General features: G+C 42.1%; 1 protein-coding gene across 1 annotated transcript in view; it reads left to right on the top strand.

Annotated features, from left to right (window-relative positions):
• Positions 1 to 20,517, top strand: part of PCSK2 (proprotein convertase subtilisin/kexin type 2) — a 102,713-nt gene extending 82,196 nt beyond the window's left edge. The window contains exons 9-12 of the mRNA XM_075147666.1: positions 10,831 to 11,046; positions 12,330 to 12,430; positions 15,060 to 15,287; positions 19,672 to 20,517. Coding sequence (XP_075003767.1) covers positions 10,831 to 11,046; positions 12,330 to 12,430; positions 15,060 to 15,287; positions 19,672 to 20,158 — 1,032 coding nt within the window. The 3' untranslated portion in view covers positions 20,159 to 20,517. The remainder of the gene's footprint in view (positions 1 to 10,830; positions 11,047 to 12,329; positions 12,431 to 15,059; positions 15,288 to 19,671) is intronic.
• Positions 20,518 to 21,491: the final 974 nt, after the last annotated feature.

The raw sequence follows: 21,491 nt of genomic DNA, 5'->3' as shown, positions 1-21,491 counted from the left end.
TTACCATGTTTTGTGACACGATAATTAAATCCGCTGCTGTGATAGGTAGTGTGAAGCATCTAAAGCTTTCTCAAACCCTGAGCCTCAAACGTTTTGCCTGTAACAGATGAATTATAGTCATCTTCATGCTCTTGCCCATAAAATTGGCAATGTACTGCAATAACATAGGAAGACCTGTCACAAATTTCTCCTTAGTCTGCTCAGTTTTGCAGTATAAACTTTATAAATATCCCATGAGCTCAAAGTCCCTCTGAAGTCATCTTACACAAGCTGTGTTTCTTCTCATGACTTTCTTTCATTTATCTAGTGTTTCCATGAAGATCCCCTTAAATAATCCTGTCTTGGGGAGAATCTTTCTTAGGTATGTCACACAGTAGATACACTTTTAGCAACCCCTTGATGTCTTATAGTTAGTGGATACTTGATCTTCTTTCCACTACTGTTGGTTGGAGCAGACATAAACTCTGAATATAGAAAATTCTCATATAATTTTTGTGTAATTCTCCTCCCATGCAGAACTTGTCTAAAAGTAACAGAAAAGGCACTAATAACCCAGGCAGGGGAATGCAAATTAAACTAAGTAGTGGTATTTTACCCTCTCAAGAGAAGCAGATTTTAAACGGTAGTCATTTTTTTTTGTAGTTTGGTATTTAAAAGATCTTTCAATTAACTTGCCGTCGTATCGCCATATGCCTTAGTTTGTGGGGTTACGCTGGAATTAACCTTCTCTTTGAATGTTAAATATAGGAGAAGGGATTTTTCTCTTCTGTTTTATTGTCTGGTCATAGTCCCATACTTGGGAGTGTTGGGCGTATTATTTTTTTAATGCCTTCCCCTCAGAAGTGTTTGTAATTCTCTTTAAGAAATAATTTGCAGTTTTAAGATCAGAACGGGCCCTGAGATCTCTCGGGTTGAATGCTTGCGAAGGAGAGGGAATGGTGACGGTGAGTTGTGCTCTGGGAAGGATTGCTCTCGGACCTTATCAGAAAGCATAAAATTAACAGGAGAGCCTGCATTAGGAAACCACTTCTGTCAAACAGCTATTGCAGAATTAGAGAGCAGAAGGAATTATATTGGGTTCTACCTAAGAAAGAGATTGTTGTCCAGGGATAATTACACTTAATTTTATAGAGGCAGCACCCCAGCTATCTCCTGGCAATATGTGCATGAAAGAAGAGATGGCTCCACCCCAAATGACTCCCTTTGCGTTGTGATCATAGCTTTATCTACCCTTACTTTGCTCATTACATTTCCTGTCATTGAAGGGCTTTTTGGGTATAGTTTGTTCTGACCTCTTTTTGTGGAGAGCCAGATTTTCTAAAGATATTTCAAGATGTCAGTGGATGCTGGGTACTCTCCATGGTGCTTTGAAAAACCCACTACAGACTTTCCTGCATGTAAAGGAAGGCTAACCACCCTTTGATATAATATCCTTTTTACCTAGTTTAGGTCTATAATATATGCACCAAATTCTCTATTGACTGTACAAATGTAAATCTAATTTACGATCATTTTTCAGAATAAAAAACCTTCCTATTAAAGAGAAAAGTATCTTTTATAAACCGAGAGACAAATAAATGCAGGAATTCTTTCTCTCAGTCTAGGGCTGATTCTCACCAGAGTGATGGTTCATGAATTAGTGATGAAGCTGAAATATTGGCAGAGAGGAAGCAACATGCTGAGAATAAAAATGTGTTATTAAACTAAAGCAATACTTTCAAATGTCCTAGAAGGAAATGTAAGATCTCTTGCACAGAGCAAGATTAATATCCTTGCTTCTAATGCAATAAACTAAAAACAAATAAGTGGGACTGATACGAAATTCTTACGGGGAATATGCAGTTAACTGAGCTGAGAAACACAGGTAACATTTACCCTGTTGCCACCGTACTTGGGAACCCGGCTCAAGGAGAAACTCACTGACGAGTTTCATCTGTCCCCCAAACTCTGTTCCACTGTCATGTCCTTTTGAAGTCCTCCTTCCAGAGCTGATGGGATGCTGGGGGTAACTAGTCACTGATAACGATAAGGTGATGCTAACTGCAGAAACTGTTGAAAGTTTGTATTAGTAAGTCGTCTTGTTTGTATGTCTGTTTTTGTGGCTTGAAGCCGTGCAGCTGTAACCAAGTGGGCTAAGGCTGATACGTATTCTTACCTTTCCTCTTCCATTTCCCATTCCTGGCATTTGTTAAGCTAATTCTTACCTTCTGTCTTAATCTTACCTTCACTTCAGTGTGCTCTTCGCCTGTAAGGTAAACAGCATAAATAAAGGCAGCACTAAAATAGCATAATTAAGGGCAGCAGAATCTGTCCATCACATTGGCAACTCCTTTCTAGGCTCTTTTACTAACCGCTTTCCTAAGGCTGAACACAAAGGGAATGGCATGTGCATGAACTTGGTGTCAGTGTAATACATGTAGTGAGAAGGTACTGGGGACTCAAGCTGCTTTTTGTTACTAAGCCACGATCTCACTCATTTTTAGTGCAATCTACGCTTCACTGTGTTATCTCATGACTTCTGTTCAGGGGCAGTAGTCAGCAGAGTGTCTGGGTCGCTGAATAGTGGTAGTTGCACTGCAAAGATAAATGAGCTGAATTAGCAGGCGCTTGAGAATAGGGATTGAAAGAGTTTCATACACACAAACATCCACAAGCAGTTTGGCAATTGCCAGCACTGGTTTGACAAAGGCGAACAATCCTAGCTAATGCAAATTCCAGCTTCTAGAAAACACATATTTGGGACATAATTGGAAAGGACTTAATACAGCTTCTGGTTTTTAAAGACCAGGTTGAAACTTGTGAGTATCTAGTACCTCCTAATGAGGAGATCTTGCACTTGAAATGTGCAAGAAATGCACAGAAATGCTGTTCTGTCTGGTGAAAGAGAGATCCAGAGAATGCGCTCTGTCGCTTGCTCTCTTTCTCTAAACACGCTTGGCAGGAGCAAAAAATGGATATCCTTAATGAGATTTTATTATCTGGCCTCCAGACTCCGTCTGAGCCACATTTATGGTCAGCAGCAGGTTAAGGGGTCCAGGGAGAAAAGCTATATGTTTCTTTACAGTCTTAGTAAATCACCAACCTAACATTGTTCTGGGCTGCCCTGAATATCTTAGCCCTGCACCAAGACCAGGCTGTTCATATGCTCAGTTTCATCGCTTCTAATCACTCTGCGTCACATATTTGCAGATATATTTCTTTGATGAGCTATGGAGGAATTTTATTGCAGGTGCAGAAATACAAACTAAAAATTTAGAGTAGAGCAAGAAACCAGGATGATGGACTTAGGAACAAGCAGCCCGGCAGTGTTGAGCACAGCTAGCTATCTCATCTGATTGAGCGGTACTTGCATTTCAGAGAAGGGGGAGTGCATTTTGTATATAGTATGGCTGGACAAAGCAATGCTTTGTGGTTTAGATATCCCTTGTCTGACCTGTGCTTACCCACTTTCGGGGCTAGACAGCTTGGAGCAGGAGGTAGGGACAGTAGATGAGATTCCTGGGACAGCACAACTCTCTTAAATAACAGACAGTAGACTTTTTGTTCTCTGGTACCTTGCATCCAGAATTGTATCAGCAGTTATCTTAAACAGGAAAAGGTAACTAGCTCAAGAACTAATTCCACCCATGTTTTGTGGTACATCCTGTCTTTAATGCAATATCCAGTAAACATTTCTTATTTGCCTTTTTATGAGTCCAGTTCTTGCCAGCTTCAGCTATTGGAATTTAAGGCAGTAAAAAGAAGTAATCAAGCTAAGCTGGTCTCTATCTATTGCATTTTTATGATGTAGGCTTTTATATTAGTAGGTTGTGAGGAGTTGCTCATGGACTGAATTAATTTCTTGAGACTTCGCCAGCGCAGCCAGAATATATAAGACATGATCCATTTGTGCTTGTGCTGGTGAAAACATTATTGCTTCCATAATATGGTTCTACCTAAGAAAATGCTGCACAAGTACAAATTGGTAGGGGAGCAATATTAAGAATTTATAGTCTCATCATGGCTCTGTAATTGGGCTCACCAATGGAAGAAGAAAGGACGGTGTTAAAAGCGAAAGGAAATATTTCTTATTTGCCTCTCTCCAAGGCCACAGACATTGTGTTACTGTTCTTTGAAATATGCTGAAGATAGCACTTCAATAAAATTTATACAGTTAGATACTTCTAACATCGTTTTATTTGCTCAATAGCCAAGTGAGGATAGGGAAATTAGTTTATGATCTGGCAACCATCTGATTACTTCATTTCTGAGGAAGCCTTACAAGCTTTATAACTTGGGAGCCCTTTACTATCGTATTGCTATTGTGTCTGGAATATGCATTATAATTCCATGCCTTGTCTTATTTGTGTAAGCTAAAATCAAACCTTATTAAAACCCCACACGAGTATGTTATATCTGCTTGGAATTCTGAAGTCACCCCATTCATCTGACGGGATATTTTCAGGCTTTTGTAAAACAGCACGACCAGCTTTTCTGACCTGGTGATGGGATACACGACCTTTCACTGAGTACGTGACCCAGGTTTGGAGATCAGTCTGTGACCGTCTGCTTTCCTGCCACAGATGGGGGAACGGGCATGTGCCTCTGAGGATAGGACAGGGGCAAAACCCAAATGCTGCTGATTTCTGTTGTGATACTGGGCTCCTCAGGGATTTCTTGGACAACTCAGGACCTTGGCTGTCGTAGGTTTGTGCTTTGCATGGGCCTGTGACAGAGTTAAATATTGCCCTTCTCAACGACTCAAATGACTGTCTGTAAAGAGCAGAAAGCCGTGGCATCAATAGGTTGGGCCAATATGGCAATATTTGTAAGCTCCAAATGTAAATATTTTCATTATTGATGTGTAAATTACTGTTTTCTAAGGAGGCAAGACAATAATGTAGCCTCAAAATGTAGTTTTTGCTGTCTCACTCTGACCCAGGAGTGTTTTTTTTCTAATCTCTGTGCCACAACTCAGCAGCCATGTGCTTTTGCTTCCCAGTAAGGCTGATGCTACAAGCCAGGAACCTTTGCACAGTGTTGCAAGAGCCACAGGTGAAGCTGTGGGGCCAGGGTTCATTATACCCGTTGGGAGCTCTGGGCAGAGAAACCAGCATCGTCACTGGTGGAAAGTAAATCGGGTGTTTAGAATCTTTTTCTCAGCGATAATCTAGCTCAGAAATACTGAAAAGAGGATGGGATTGATTTTTGCAAATGTTCTTGATACCAGAAGTACGCCTGCAGAATTGTTGGACTAGAGTAATGCATTATCACTTGTGGTACGCAGCCCAGGATCCAACAAAAAAGGAATGGATAATTAAAAGGTTTTGTCTCAGCATTTTCAAAGTTCCCTCCCCATTTCCCTGCTGGACTAAACCCTAATTGAAACCTAATGCTCCCTCTGTTCACCAAAAGTGTAATTTTCCATTCATTTCTCTTGGCTAACAGAAGTCCATCCAGTTTTAACAGTAATTTATACCTAGAAAATGTCTCAAGCATTGTTTTTAGCCAAAGGAGGTATTAACAATTATGCAATTAATTGGGGGTTGGTGGCTGGGAGTTCAGTACTCTTCTGTGACCAAGCCTAGAGTAAGTTATATAAAGCTTTTGTTAGGGTTTAACAATTATAGGGCTTAGTTCTTTAAGAATCTCGTATACAGCAGTCTCTTGTGCTTGGGTGATTATTACTTGACCCAAATAGTTTCAGAAATCTGCTAGGAGGAACCAGACAGCCAGTTATTGAAGGCCACAAAATACGAAAGGAGAAGCATGACTGAAACATGGTTCCAAGTGACGGTCACCCTCTGCGCAGCAGCCAAGTGTTTAGCTGAGTTCCTGCTCTTACCAAAACAGCCTTTCCTCCTTCCACATTGAATGCCTGAGGGTTAGGCCAACAGCGAAGAGACACACACCTTCAGCAGCGGTGAATTTGAGTAGGATAATCCAGCTGCTGTTCCTTTTGTGCTGATCTCCACGACTTGTGGGTGTGCTGGGCAGGCCAGACATCCTGGGCTTTTCCAGGGGCGCAGCACAGCAGCTCCACGCTTTCAGGAGGAGCTGGATGTGTGAGAAGTGCTAAGGCATTCGGCGCAAACAAGACAGCTGTCCCCCTGAACGTGTGGCAAACTTTGGAAATCCAAATATGTTTCCTGCTTAAAACTTTGGTGTCTGTGTGGTTAAATTGAGATTACTTGGCTGGCTGTCAGGCATGTGTTTCTGCCTAGATTTTGCTTTAGATTTTAGCAGGAAAGGAGAAAGGGATCCAGGAGGTCACAGGCTACCGGATTGCTCTGGGCAAATCAGCCTGGCAGATGCAGAGGTAGCTGGAGGAGCCAGGAGAGCGAGGGCTCAATGGGCTGTCCAGCTGGCACCACGTCGGGGATGCAGGAACATGCAGGCAGGCTCCAGAAAACCCTGGCAGTGCAAAAGATGATCAGCAGTTCAGCGATGCCAAGGACTCGCTGCCTCCAGCTGGCTTATGCCGCATAGCCGGACTGCTCGTGCACAAGTGGTGGGGAGACCATGGCAGAGCAAGGTCTCTGCGTAGGCTCCTGGATGTCTTGCGAGCCCAGCCCATTGCTCCCCGCCAAGTCATGACAGCGGGCAAATGGCCCCGCAGCTCTTCCACAGTCCATCCCCCAGCCTGGGAGCACGATTTCGCGTTGCCTGCCAGGGCTGCAAACTACATTTTCTGAGATAATTAGCAATCATTACTGAAGGATGCAGTTTTTAATTACAAAACACGTAAGGATTTTCAAATAATTCAGTCCTGAAGAGAGAGAAACGTTCTTTTCAGAGAAAAATACAGTCAAAATTAATAGGGGATGGAAACTAACTGAGCCCTATTCATAAGTCAGTAGGACCCATGGCAAAGACTTGAAAAAGCTGTAGAATTTTTCACTTTTCCTGGAAAACCAGCCTATCTCTTCCCATAGCAGACACGTAAATTGCTATTAAATTATATAGAAGGTGCTGAAACACTTCTGTTTTCTTAAGGGGAAGAATTACAAAATAGCTATCATATGTCATGCAAAAAGAAAGGTGCTTATAAAATAATACGTGCTTTGAATTTGTTACAGAAAGCAATTTCCAGTTCTGTAATTTTTCTTTTTTTTTTTTTTTTTTTCTTTTTCCCAAATCTGCTCCATTTGTATTTTCTTCCTTAGGCATGGGACAGTCCATAAACATCAGCAAACTATTTGGCTGTCCTTATCCCGAAATACGTTTTCACTGCGCCTAAAAAAATACCTTCTCACACTCAGGTGCTGCCAGTTGGACTCGATGATCTTAGAGGTCTTTTCCAACCTTTATGATTCTATGATTCTATGATTCTTATCCTGAGCCCATCTGCCTGCAGGTGTCCCGATGCTGTTGTTCCCTGGTACTTCGCTTTTCAGGGCAGGAGTCCGTTCTTTGTTTTTAGCTTGTGCTGTTTGGAAACTCTTTGTCCTGATCTATGACTGAAGGATCAGGCCAAAGCCAAAGGGCATCAGAAACGTGCTGTAAAGACGGTTACGTTCCTTCCATCCATCTTTAGCAACCCCGATGGCCAGGTGGGGGTGGGTGAACTAGAGGAGCCAAGGCAGAGGCCGTGCCATATTAGAGGCCCAGCTGTTACTCACACGGGCTTTTGCCAGCCTTCATGGGAAAGGTCAGGGAAGCTGGAGGAGATTTATTTGTGAAATACCACCCATTTTTATCTGGATAGTGTGATCCAACAATCAAAACTTTGAGAAACACTGGCTTAGGCGCTAGCCCAGCACAATAACAAGGTAAAAAAAAGTTCAAGATGTGCCTGAAGTGACATAAAGTGAATTAGGCTGCAGTCCCCTGCCAACTCACTTTTGCCAAGGTAGTTGAGTGAAGAAGTTTTTCTGGGATTATGCTCTCTAGAAGATGAGAAAAGGGGTAAGAAAATTTCTCAGGGATATTTTTTGCTGGTAGCACAACATCCCACGAAAGACACTGGAAATAGAAAACCTGCTGTTTCCACAAAGAGAGCTTCTCAGTAGCTGTCCTATAAGCATATAGCCTTATCCAAGATTTAATTCTGGCTTAGCCTGAATTGAGACATGGGCCTCTCTTGGGCTGGTACTAAATGCACAAAGATCCATTTTCAGCTCTGAGTGAGATGCAGCTTCAGATGGCTCAGAAGTGTGGGTGCCACGCTGTACATCGCTTTTGGGGACAATGAGCAGGTTTCAACAGGATTCTGGAGGAAAGATACTTTTATCTTGCTTGTCTTCTCTCTTCTTCCTGAATCTTCCTTCAGGCTCCCTCTGGTGTTTGTAGCGTGTGTTACTACCACCTTCTCCAGTCCTGTTTTCGGCCTAAATTTACAGCAGCCTAAGTTGAGTGACATCACTGAATTTTTTGAGATTCGTATAAGATGGAGATGCAAATAGGAGTTTTCAGTTGGTTTTAAATGTGACACTTAGTGGACCCAACTTAGATTTTTCTGGCTCAGACTGCTACCATCCAGAGAATCAAAAATTCACTTCTCCTGGAGCCGTATATTTCTGCCTGGTAAATGAAACGATGTCTGAGGACAGCCACCAAACAGTTTGCCTGTGCAAACTATCCAGCTACTGCAGGGCTGGCTGTGGGAAATGTAAGAAGCAAGTCCTAAGCATCATTGCAAATAAATGCACTTGAGCTGCTATCAGTTTATTCCAGTAGCGTTTGCTTCTCTTTCCAGTCCTGGCTAAAACGGAAAGGCAATTGAAATTAGAGTGTTAAGAGGTGAATTACGGTTTTTAACACTAAGCCGCACTTGTGGATGTGACGCTTATAGAAGTGATATCCTGAGGCCATTCTCACGTTACAGTAATTACATGCAGAAAACCCATCCCCAGCAGCACTCAAGCAGGTTAATTCCACCCACGAACTCGAGCCCAAATTTCGGTTCCTCCGTGGATTCCCCCTGCTCCCCACCAGCAATCTGTTACGGCAGTTTTCTGCCATTCCGCCACAAATCCCACTCGTGGGGCGAAATGCTGTGCAGCAATACCTGGTTTTGGCAGCATGGAACAATTTGCCGAGCCAGGCTAAATCTGCTTCCCCGTGCCGAACGCTGCAGAGGCTAACTTCTGGGCACCAAGCTACTTTTGTGAATTTATCACATGAAAATGAAGTGTTTTCTCTCCCTTTAAAATGGCTGGAAGCAAAAGGTTATTTAAGAATGCCAAACGTCCTATTCCTGGCAGCAGCAGCCAGCTGCTCTCTGCGCTGGGCAGCAGCCTGCCTTTTTGGGAGAGACAGAGATGTGCTCGAGCTGCCACCGGGGCTGTCCAAAGGAGGCAGATGGTGGCAAGGTGGTGTGATGGTGTCTGTGGGCATGATGGCAGGCTTGGGACATAGCCTCTGAAGTGAGTCCAAAGCCCAGGATTGGGCCCTGTATGGGAAAAAGTCAAAGGGCAAAAAGGCATAACTGTTCTTGTTATGCTGATCTTTTTTATTTTTTTTAAATAATTTGCTGGAATTATTTTGTTCTTAGAGTATATATTTTTGCAACAGTACCCTCCTCCCTTAAAACTCAAATGATTGATCTCAGATCTTTGTGAAGTTCTTAGACTGATTTCAATAAGCTTTTTCGTAGTCATCATCATCTTTATTACGAAAATCTATGTCCTGAGATGTTATGTACCCCAGTGGCAGCAAACCTGCTGTGCAATTCAGTGGTTTATAATGCAACTTGCTAATGTGCTTGAAATAATGAGGTTGCTCTGTTCAGTGGGGTATGATGAAAAATAGAAGCTACTGCTGGGAGCTCAGATTTGATTTAAATTCCTGGCAGAAAAGGTTCCCTATTAAAATACCATTGCAGGTTGCTACGTTTGTATATTCTTTAACTTCCATTTCATGCTGGACAATGAAGAGGCCAGAAGAGATTTTTTTCTTACCTTCTGCCCAATGCATATAAACAGTATGTTAAATTGAGGCCTTGCGCCCTTCTGGTGCTCTTGGAAGTAAACATCGGATTACATTAGACTAAACGCAGAGAGAAGCGGTGGCTGTGCTGGAATCAGTGGGGGATCTGAGCTTTCAGTAGCACTCATCTTTCCCTGAGTGTGAGTGTTCTCAGGTCTAACCCTCTTCCAGGCAGCCCCTACCTCTTTGTTAGTATGGGGTGAGAAGAAGGAGCTGAGTTGATCCCTTCCCACTCCTTGCCTATCTGGAAGTTGGGGAGAGGGTACGGATTTCTTTCCTTTAACTAATGGGAAGCCTTTATAAGCTGCCCTTCAGCTTTAGTCTCTCCTGTCCAACTCTCGCCTTCTCAGTGTAATTGGTAGACCATCTTTCTGTAGATGACTCATGTAATCCCATAACTTTATTTTCTGCTTAGTGGAAGCTGGTTTGTCAGAAAAACAGTTCTGAGTCAGTGATACCTTTGGAGAAAAATCTATTGAGAGAAAAAGGTGCCAGTTTTACAGAGTTTTTTAGCCATTGCCTGAACCTAATTGGGCCTTACAAACCCAGCATGTGAGATGGCCTATACCCCTTTTAAAAGAACGCTTTCCTCGTAGCACTTAGACCTTGACATAAATGCTAATGAATCCATAAAATGTCTCAGCATCTGGCACAGGAGCCTTCAGGGCGGCAAGCAAAACAGGAGATAAATGCAAGTGCTCTGTGTACATAAGGTTGCAGAACTGGTTGTGGCTGCCAGTTAACCGGATTTAATAACCTGCAGAAGTCCATGTTATTTCAGCTTAAGTTTGATTTATATTTTGTTTGGACCAGTTTTCTCCTTTATAGATGCGTAGCTTTACAATTAGATGTGCAGTCTAAAGTAGCTATTATCTCCTATTTGCAATTTAATCCAAGAGGGTCAATTTTCCCCTTTCACAGGGCCGAGGCGGCAAAGGAAGCATCTATGTCTGGGCCTCTGGAGATGGGGGCAGCTATGATGACTGTAACTGTGACGGTTATGCATCGAGCATGTGGACAATCTCCATCAATTCTGCTATAAATGATGGACGGACAGCTCTGTATGATGAAAGCTGCTCTTCAACCTTAGCCTCCACCTTTAGTAATGGGAGGAAGAGAAATCCGGAGGCTGGTGTGGTGAGTCCAGATATTATTGTCCTGTTGCTGCTGTCTTTGTGCACTCCCACGACCTATTACAACTCTGTCTGCTTTGGAGCAGCAGATGGTCCTTTGTTGAGATGGATATTTTCTCATCTGCAGTACGTGATCGTGCCAAAACTATCAGCTGAGGAGACGTGGGATTAATACTGAGAAAAGCAATGATCTTCCATCTCTTAGAGCTTCATATAGTTGGTGCTTTCCTTTATCAGAAACCAGATTTAGAAGTTCAACTGCACTCTTTCCAGAGGACAGTGTGATAAAAGGTCTCAGTAAAAATCTAAATGAAAAGTGTCAGCATCTGAGATCATACTTACTTGTACTGGCAGAGCAGTCGTGAACCAGACTTCTGCTGTACTAGAAGCTGCACAGAGCAGAAAGACATTCAGTCACCTACAGAGGAAATGTGGGGGTTCAGATCACCCTCAGTCTCACACAGAGCAGTGGAGAGCATCGTACTCAACTCCCCTACAGGGCCGTACCTACAACTGGAAAATATGCAGTTTCTGTTCAAGTGTAACTGGGATTCTCTTCCCCTGCACTGATCACTGCTCTTCAGCACTTTCAGACTAGCCAGGACATGGTTTAATTCACAGAGGGGAAAATTCAGGTGTAATAACTCAAGGTCAGTTTTTGCCAAAAGCCTTTATACATTTTCCTTGGCCCTGTCTCAAACCCGAAGACACATTGTAGCATCCTAAATGCCCCTGTGCAGTAGCAGATGGAAAAATACTGGTTTCTGTCTTGATATCAGCTCTCTGCCGGCATCAGCCAAGATGATCTGTGGCACCTTTGTAATTATCACCATAAAATGTACTTCTAAGGTTCCCTTCTGGTCTGTTATAGTGACTAATCTGCATAGAAGGTAGCAGCGTGGTACTGCTGTTGGTTTTGGAGTTGCACAAATGTTAGAAAGCTCAATACTGCTAACAATTCGTTTCAAATCCTTCTGATAACCACAGGGGAATTTAAGGCCTTTGGTTAGACTGTGTTTGTAGGAAATAAATGTCATCTGTATGAGTTTATGACTTCTAAGTGGTAATGAACATTGTTTTCCTACATCGTAATTTATTCTTGCATTCACACCTTCTGTAATTATGTCTCACTGTGTTTTTAAATTGATGCACTATTCTAAAGAAGAAAACAGATCCTAGGAACAAACACACAAGTACTCGAAAGAGCCTTTCTGTATTTTTCTGAGGCTGTAGCTGCAAGGAAAATGGACTAGCTAGTTTCATTAATTACATTTAATATCATTGCAGGCTACAACAGATTTATATGGCAACTGCACCCTGCGTCACTCAGGAACGTCTGCAGCTGCCCCTGAAGCAGCCGGAGTGTTCGCCTTGGCCCTGGAGGCTAAGTAAGCTGTTGAGAAATTCTTTGTGAGCTCTAGAGAGGAGAGGGCCTGCGGTTTGTTTAATGTTGTTCATCATACAAGTTGGCTGGCTGTGGCATGGGGCTAGAATGAGCAGCTAACAAGCTGCCTGCTACGGCTTGGTGACATGCTTGGTAACTTACAGATGGAGCGACAGTCTTGCCAAAGCCATATAACAGATATGTTTTGGCTGACTTGCTCTCTGTGTCCTCTCCATCCACTGCTTCCAGGGGTTTTTCTTCTCCAGCACTGTTTGGATCGAGAGATTATTTCATTTCTCCACATATCCAGTGGGGAATGCCCAGCCTACAAAAACATAAGAACGAACCTGCGGTATCAGACAGGAGTTCATCTTGTGCCACATACTGTCTGCACTGACAGATGCTGAGGGGAGAGTACAACAAACGGGGATTAAGACTAAGCTTTCAACAACAGCTTTGGCAATCAGTGGTTTGGGGAGAGAGCAGTCAGCCTATCCTGTTTAATAGCCACAGGCAGATTTATCTTCCTGGAATTTGTCTAACTCTTTTTCAGCTTGTCTGTATTCGGCACCTGTATCATCCAGTGGCAGTCAGTTCCACAGTAGTAATAGTTTTTGGCGATGGTGGTGGGGAATGTTTCCTTTGTTTTTTCTTAACCCATTGCTGGTAATTTGCTTCCGTGCTACATAATTGCTCTGTTATGTGAAAGAGTAAATATCCATTGTCTATTTACCATCTCCATGCTATTCATGACATTGGAGACCTCTTGTATATCTTGCTTCATTATCATCTTCTCTAATTGATTAGGAAAAGTTTTCCTTACAATAACCTATACCATCTTTTTACTTTGTGTTAAATTATTTTATGAAGTGAGACAGCATTTGCTCAGGTATACAGCTTCAGTTGCTGTAACCACGGCATGAAGTGAGAACTATGTACATGGTTTTCTTCAACAGTATGCAGAAGAATGAAGATTTGGCAGAGGAGACAAAAGTTTCTATCATTCGCAGAGCAATGATCTTTGTGCTCAGAGCATGACTTGGGCCAAGTCTCATTTTTCAGGCTTTATACACATAAAACACACATGCCAAGTGTTTAACTTTGGATCATCAGTCCTTCTGCTACCAAATTCATTCAGTGGGACAGCCACGATGTAATAAATAATTACGGCCATAAAAATATAAAGGTTTAATGAATTTTCTGACCACTGCATGTTTAACCTGGACTACAACCTTAGTATCTCGGTAATAATTACCATTCCTCTTCATTTGGGCTATCCATGAAGATTGGAATTACTCTTGCCAAACTACCATAAGTAGAAATTAGACTAATACCTCTGGTTTGCAATTGGGTTTCTAGCCTTTGCTGAGAAGGACGGGGGGGAAGATAGAAAGAACTGTCAGTGTCTCCTATGTCCTTCCAGGCTGGCTCTATTAAACCTCCGTTTTAGTGTGCAGAACTACCCTGGATGAGTTGTACTAGCCTTCACAGGAATGGCTAACAATTTCCCATGCAGACGACTGCTGCCTGCCATACGTCTCTCAGCTCATATACAATATAGGTCTGACATGTCTCTAAAACCAGACCAACCTGTGAAATGGAAAGTACAGTTTTAAGATACGTAGCAGCTCTTTAAAGGTTTCAATAAGAATGATGCAAATGATATCTGGTTTTCCGCTATCTTGTGTCACCTTGGAAAAATGACAGTAATTGGCTATTTTGGTGTACATTCAGCATGCACACATGCTTATTACTTGGGGCACAGAAAGCTGAAAAGCGGATCCTTTTAGGTTGATGGTTCGAATCAGACATATTGTAATGTTGAAAGAGTTCATCATAAAACAACTGGAATAGCTTTAGTTATGTAGAATTAGAATGTCAGTTCTAAAGCTTCCAGAATAATAACTTACAAGTGCCCTTCCTGTCATCATAATCACTGCAAGTCTAGGAAGACAAGAGCTGATGATGAAAAATGATCATGGAATGTAGACAAATGTTACTTGACTGCATCCATCCATGTGAGTATATCATGGGTGACAAACCTCTACCCTATAGTATATAATGCAAACCTACAGCCACCCGCAGCCCATATACCCCTATTCACAGAATACTGAAATTACTAACACCTTGATTGCTATAACTCATCAGCTTCATGAGATTGGGGCTTCTCTGGGTGAATCTTGGAAGGTCCATGGGACAAGCAGGAGGAGCCGGCAAGGAAATAGAGGGCAAGATTTAAGAGGAAGGTTAGGTGAAATTCTGTCATCATCCTTTTCTTTTTGTGTTCTTTTCAGGATCTGCTATAATACCCTACTCATTTTATTAGCTTAAAAATTGCATGGTGGATCTATAATGCGTAGTTAAAAGCAGTTGTTTTCAAGAAGAGGGAAACAATCAGAAATGATTTTGCAATTTTGGGGAGTATATTTTGAGGAAGTATACTATACAATTAAAACCTATTCTTGTTGCCACTGAAATCAACAGCAGCTTTGTTATTGATATGTGTATAGATACAATTTCTGTGTGATTCATAGAAGCAAATTTTACCAAAAGGCTTACTCAAACACACTGTTTTTCTTTAATATCTGCTTGGAAATACTGTACTGTTTGTTTTCCGTGTTGCTTTTCCACAGCTTGGATCTGACATGGAGAGACATGCAGCATCTGACAGTGCTCACCTCCAAGAGGAACCAGCTTCACGATGAGGTTCATCAATGGCGTAGAAATGGCGTTGGGCTGGAATTCAACCATTTGTTTGGCTATGGTGTCCTAGATGCAGGAGCGATGGTTAAGATGGCGAAGGACTGGAAGACTGTTCCCGAGAGATTCCATTGTGTTGGAGGGTCAATACAGGAACCTGAGTAAGTAAATAGTCTAGTATACGTGTTCGGCTTCTTCCAGGCATTTAGGAGACCACAAGCATGCAAATACATTGACAAAGACATAGATAGTCAAAGAAACATAATGAAAATTTTTTTCTAAGAAAGCCTAACATTACCATTCCAACTATTTTGGTAAGTTGATAAAATAAACTACATCATCTTTCAGTTCCTGGTTTGCTGGAGAAGTGCATTCTACAGCTCATCTGTATCATCACTGCTAGTGCCAGTAGTGTTAATAGCAACATCCATTTCTCCTGAGTACTTACAGGTATGTTTGTGCCAAAGTTTCTGCAAACAAAGAGCCTGCGCACAAGTGACAATCTGGGAGGCTGGCACTGCAAATTACATGAACTGCTGCCACATGAAATGTCTGTCAGCCAGGTCATATCTCTGTGACATATTCCAGCAGACGGTTTTATCTCTAGAAGACTGAAACAATCATCTACAGATACCAGTGATTCAGTTTGAACACTACAGCATTTAATTGTGTTTGTTTTATGTTCCTCAAATCTCTAATTGCAGGCTAGGTAGTCAAATTATTTTCTGATTTACCTTCATGTGCTGAAGTGAATGAGTCAACAAGGAATGAATTAATACTAATTGACTGCAACAGCTATAGTTCAATTCAATTACTTGAAATACTAATCTAATAATGGCCAATTTATGTCTATACCATTTGAAATTTGACTTTTCAGCGACATTTTTGAAGGCATCATTATTTTATTGGAAAAAGAAAGCAAACCAATATGCCACCCTGGCACATAGCTCAGCCAGGCAAAGAGTAAGTTTGTTCCCAACCTCCAGATGGCTTTGTATTTGCAGGATCTAAGGTTCTACAGCTGAAATCTGAGTTTTAATTTATCTCGCCTACACTTGCTCACAGGTAGGAAACAAATGAGAGGTCGCTGGAGCTCATTTTGAGCTATCTCTAGTTTATTCATAATTTAAATGCAGACATATAATCTCATTTATCTTAGTGCAGCCACATTTATTGAAACGGGGATCGTCTTAGAGGAAGAGAGAAAGTTTCTTTTTGTAGGCTTGGCTCCTTGCATTACACGATGTGGTAGAGGTATTCTGGCAACAGATTGAGCCAGAGTCGGGCAAGTGCTATGCAGTAGCATTGTCTCCTTCTGTCTTTGTTTTTCTGTTCCGTTTCTGCTGGTGAACGGATAGGAAAGCAGAGTGATGGTGCGTTTCCTCCAGCCCAGGGATCTGGAACTGCAGTAAAGCTTCCCTATAGCTGTTGTTGCCCAACAGGCTCTGGAGTTGAGAAATACATTGCCTTGTATTGGTGTCTTTTGAGAGCAGCGCCCAGAACGGGCTTTGTGCTTACGGCACACGCATTTGTAAAGAAGAGATTTTAAAAGCGTGGAACAGCAGCCAAGTTATTTCAACCAAGTCGGTCACGGCCCAAGCCTCTTAGCTCTACTGCAGTGAGTCTCAGTGTGCAGTCTGTATGGGTGTCCCCCTGTAATTACCCAACACATCTGTATGTTACTAGTACTGCTGCAATATTTATGTCCCCAAATGAAACACTGACAGGAGATAGTAAGAATCATGACTTGCAACATCTACATTTTTTGAATTACACTGTAAGTGAAACTAGTGAAGTCCCAGCATCTCCAGAGATTCCTTGGAAATGAAAACTACACTGCACTTCTGCAATGGGTAATCGGGTTATTTTTCCAGTTTGGCGTTGCTGGAGCAACATTTTCTATATATATTTTATGTGTATTTATATAGATATTTGTAGATATAAAATACATATCCAATATATATTTAGGTAGGTGAGTAGTTGAAACAGAAGTGTGTACCACAGGAGCATTGTCAATTAGCAGAAGCAGGCCAGGAAAGAATTGACAGCCTAGAATATACAGTGTGCTGAAAGGATTTCTCTGCTGCATGTAGAAACACTTGATAGCACTAGGAACTTTCCCTGAAGAGGGATCTTTGTTGGGTCAGCAAAAAGAAAAAAATGGACAAGTCTGAATCTGGCTGGTCCAGGGAGATACAAAGATGATTTAGGACAATCGTAGTCCATTAGCTGAGGAACAGGAGCATGGGAGTGCGCTTCTAGAGTTAGCTCCCCCTGCTCATCTCTAACTGGGCACTACACTTCATGCAAAAGTGAATATATTTTTAATAGAGAGAGTGCACTTGGGTAGTGGTACACTGAGAGGGTGTGGAAAAGCCACCTCCTCTTCTCCTTTCATATCAGGCTTTTTCTACCACCCCTGGTTCTTTTTGTTTCTTCAGGGAAATTAATCTGGACTATACAGTAATCAGTCTAGCGAAGCAGAGAGTATTGGATCCTAATTAATAGGAAAGGGGGAAACAAAGGAAGCCTTTTCTCCTGTGTTTTAGAGAGCTGAGATAACTTTTGCACTGCAGCACTTACGAAGCTGGAGAGAAAAGCTGTCTGCAGCTGTCAGGCTGCCTGCAAAGCTGATGGAGTGGGAACACTGCTCTTATTTCTTTGGGTTTTGGTGTTGATAGAAAAGACTCACACTGTGGTGTCCTCCCTCATTTACCGGAGGAGATAGTAAGCACTTACCACAGCTGTTGGAATGAAACTCTGTTTGACAAAGCTTTGTCCGCTGTATAAGATTGCTATGAGACAACATGAATTCAGATTGCTCTGAGGACGATGCTTCCCATGCAGAGAAATTGCAAGTATATGGGAACTGTGAGATTATGATCTTTCACCTCTGGCTGGCTTATAGTGCATTTTCCTTGTGCTTTGGCACACAAAATAAATCTTGAGGGTATTATATGTTCAAATATTTTAGCTATACAATATTTATGTATATACCAGCTTCTGCTCCAGGGCATCCAAAAGATTCAGAAGAACACAGTTTTTTCAGTTTAAGGTAAGTGTTTAAATGCCTTGAGGACCTGGACCTGAATGTCTTTTTGCTCTGCAAGTACTCCTGAGAAGACAATACTCTATGAAAGGGTAGAAGACTGGCCTGAGCCAATTAGTGATGTACTAAGCTGCAATACCTGGAGCTCACCTCAGGAAGAAGAGAGTTCCTGGAAGTTAGGCTTGAAGTAAACGCTTTCACTGGTCTCTAAAGAACGCACTATTTCATTAGCAAAGGGGAAAGGCTGGTACTCATTTCTTTTGAAAAGAAGGTATTCATTACCACAGTGTGGCCAATGCCCTTGAAAAGGGACTCTCTTTCTTATTTTACTGCAAAACATAGGTCATGGAGAAGCCACTGGAAGAGGTAATGACAAGCTGACTGGAATCTTTTGTGACTTATTTCCTTTTTTAATGATTGCAATAATTCTCTTCTTTTGAGTATTTCTTTTAGACAGAGAGTCACACTGCTCACAGCTCGCTGATGGTGAAGACGCTTTACACTTCTAGTGTAGTTTGCCAGCCAGTTTCAGAGGCAACTGGTAATGGCTGCTCGCATCCTGACCCTGAGGGGTTTAGCGGGTGCTCGGCAGCCTCGGCTGCTGGCAGGGCCCTGCTCCCGGGCCAGGCACCAGCGCCCTTCGACCTGCGCTGGCTTCCCGAAGCGGGACTGCACAGTGCACAGTGGCTCCTGGCCTCCTCTGCGAGAGCTGGGCAGGCATGGGTGCACTTTCCACAGGACTGCGCCTGTGTCCCACCTGCAGGTCTAGCTTTCCGCTAATACTTGGGACAAGTGTCCTTCAGTTAATTGTGAGCTTGCCTTCATAAGGACTGAATTATAATCACCAAGAAACTTGTGACTTCAAGGTGCGGCAACTCAGTAAACACGTGCAACTTCTTTCCTCTGTGCGTGTGCTCCTGTACGGGAGCAGTTCAAGGATAGCAATTTTAATGGAAAAGTATTTTTCAAATGAGCTGAAACTGGGATCCCATGTTTGTGCTGGTTTCCAAATCAGACCAAAAATGTAGGCTTTAATGTGACTCCACTGAAATTCTGTGCAACTGGCTCCTCTGACTCCAGCCAGCCAGTCGCTGCTGTCTTTTAAGGTGACTGTCTGACACGACGGACTGCTCACGGTTCTTCTACTGAATATACACATTATTATGCAATTACCCAATATAGTAGTGATAAGGCAGCCATTAAATATGTTAATAGTTCTTAAATAGTAGTATGTACTACTAAATTGTATTCCTTGTCTTTGTGTAGGTGTACATTTCATAATGTATTTTCAAATTAAGGTTTTGATACCATTTTCTAAAAAGAGAATGTTCTCTTTCTGGCTAAGTTTGCAACTATTATTTCCTTAATTTTCTATGTATTAATAAGGAAAATAGTATGGGTTTTTCTGTGAGGCACCAAAACCCAGTAGTTTTTGAATTAGCCATGTCATGCCGTATGTATCGTTTTAATTTGCTTAATTATCTTTTGAACTGCAGAAAGATACCACCAAGTGGCAAGCTGGTCCTCACACTTACAACTGATGCTTGTGAGGGGAAGGAAAACTTTGTCCGATACCTTGAACACGTCCAAGCAGTTATAACTGTGAATTCCACTAGGCGAGGAGACCTCAACATCAACATGACCTCGCCGATGGGAACAAAGTCCATTTTACTGAGCCGGCGTCCCAGGGATGACGACTCCAAGGTGGGTTTTGACAAATGGCCTTTCATGACCACACACACTTGGGGAGAAGACCCCCGAGGCACCTGGGCTCTAGAGATTGGGTTTGTCGGCAGTCTGCCGCAGCGGGGCGTGCTGAAGGAGTGGACACTGATGCTGCACGGGACTCAGAGCGCACCATATATAGACCAAATAGTAAAAGATTATCAGTCCAAACTGGCCATGTCCAAGAAGGAAGAGCTGGAAGAGGAATTAGATGAAGCAGTGGAGAGAAGCCTGAAGAGTATACTGAGCAAGAACTAGTGCTGTTCTGCATGACGGTGTCTTTCCTTCCCCAGATCCCTCTACTCACCTTTCTACTATCCAAACCTCTGTGTTAGGCATATTACAATGATCGTCTCTGTAGCCAAATTATCACACTTTCTTCATTTTAAAGTCTTATATCTCGCCAATAATTATTTTAATTACCACTGAAGCAATCCTTTTTTTACTCTAAACCACAAATATACTGTCCCCCACCGAATACTATGTACAGTTTGTGACTGTAAATGATTTTTCTTTGTGTCATATGAATGGGTAATAACCTGCAAACAAGTTGATGGCTTTTCCCTTCATATTTTTGTGGTAAATGTTCTTTGTATTAAAAAAAAGAGTGAATTTTATCATTGGCAGTTGGTGATAATGGGCACATTTTTAAAAATTACTGTGAGAGAGGGAATCACAAAGAGGTTGGTCGGAGGGATCTTTGAACGTCTAACAGCTCCTTTTGCATCATTGACTTCAGTGGGACTTTCCCCATTGGGTTCAACCAAAGTAGCACTAGACCCTACAGACAGAAATAATCCAGAGATGAAGAAAATTTACCAATCCAATATGCAGAAATCCAATTCTTTTGAGAGTTTTCTTTATATATACACTTAAACAACATACACGCCAACACTTCAGCCTCAGAATGGTTCAACAGGCATGCAATAAGGAAGGCAAAGTGATGCCAAAGCCGGGTGACAAGGGGAAGTGCTTTGCAAACAGGGTCAGGGCATTCTAGAAGCACAAGTTTCACTTTTGCCTTCTTTTTTTTTTTTTAATTTTGTTAATTTAAATCAACTTACCATCTTATAGCAGAATGAGCACATAGGGAATGAGCTGTAGGATTGTAGGATTTCTGCAACCTGTGTGCAAAAGTGCATCTGCTCGTCTCTATAGCGAGATGTATTACAGCAGCGTAAGAGGAGGCTGTGTCAGCATTTCCAACCACAGACCCCTGTTTTCTGGGGTTTACAAACTGGCTGTCAGTAAATGGCTGTGGGAGAAATTTGAAGTACGCAGTTTCAGTCCCAAAGCAATTTTTTATTCGAATTTAAAAAAAAAAAAAAGAGATTTGTTATTTTTATGTTATACAAACATATTTAAGGAGAAAAATTTGCTTAAGTTATTAATGTGTTATGCAAAGTTGGCCTTCTTGGGAAATAAAACGTAGTGTGTTTGGGAAGATTTGTTGGTAATCATTGCTCTTTGCTGTTTAAAGAGTCAGTCCCACCTTCACTTTTCATACATGAGTAAAAGTCAGTCTCTCTCACCTTTGGAGTCTGCTCTGGCTATTGCCGCAAGACATCATAACATTCTCCTTGGTGGGGAT

The sequence above is a fragment of the Calonectris borealis genome, chromosome 3 (genome assembly GCF_964195595.1).
Source record: "Calonectris borealis chromosome 3, bCalBor7.hap1.2, whole genome shotgun sequence".
NCBI lineage: Eukaryota > Metazoa > Chordata > Aves > Procellariiformes > Procellariidae > Calonectris > Calonectris borealis.
The sequence above is the reverse complement of the archived record's forward strand: the minus strand, read 5'-3'. Positions and strand labels throughout refer to the sequence as shown.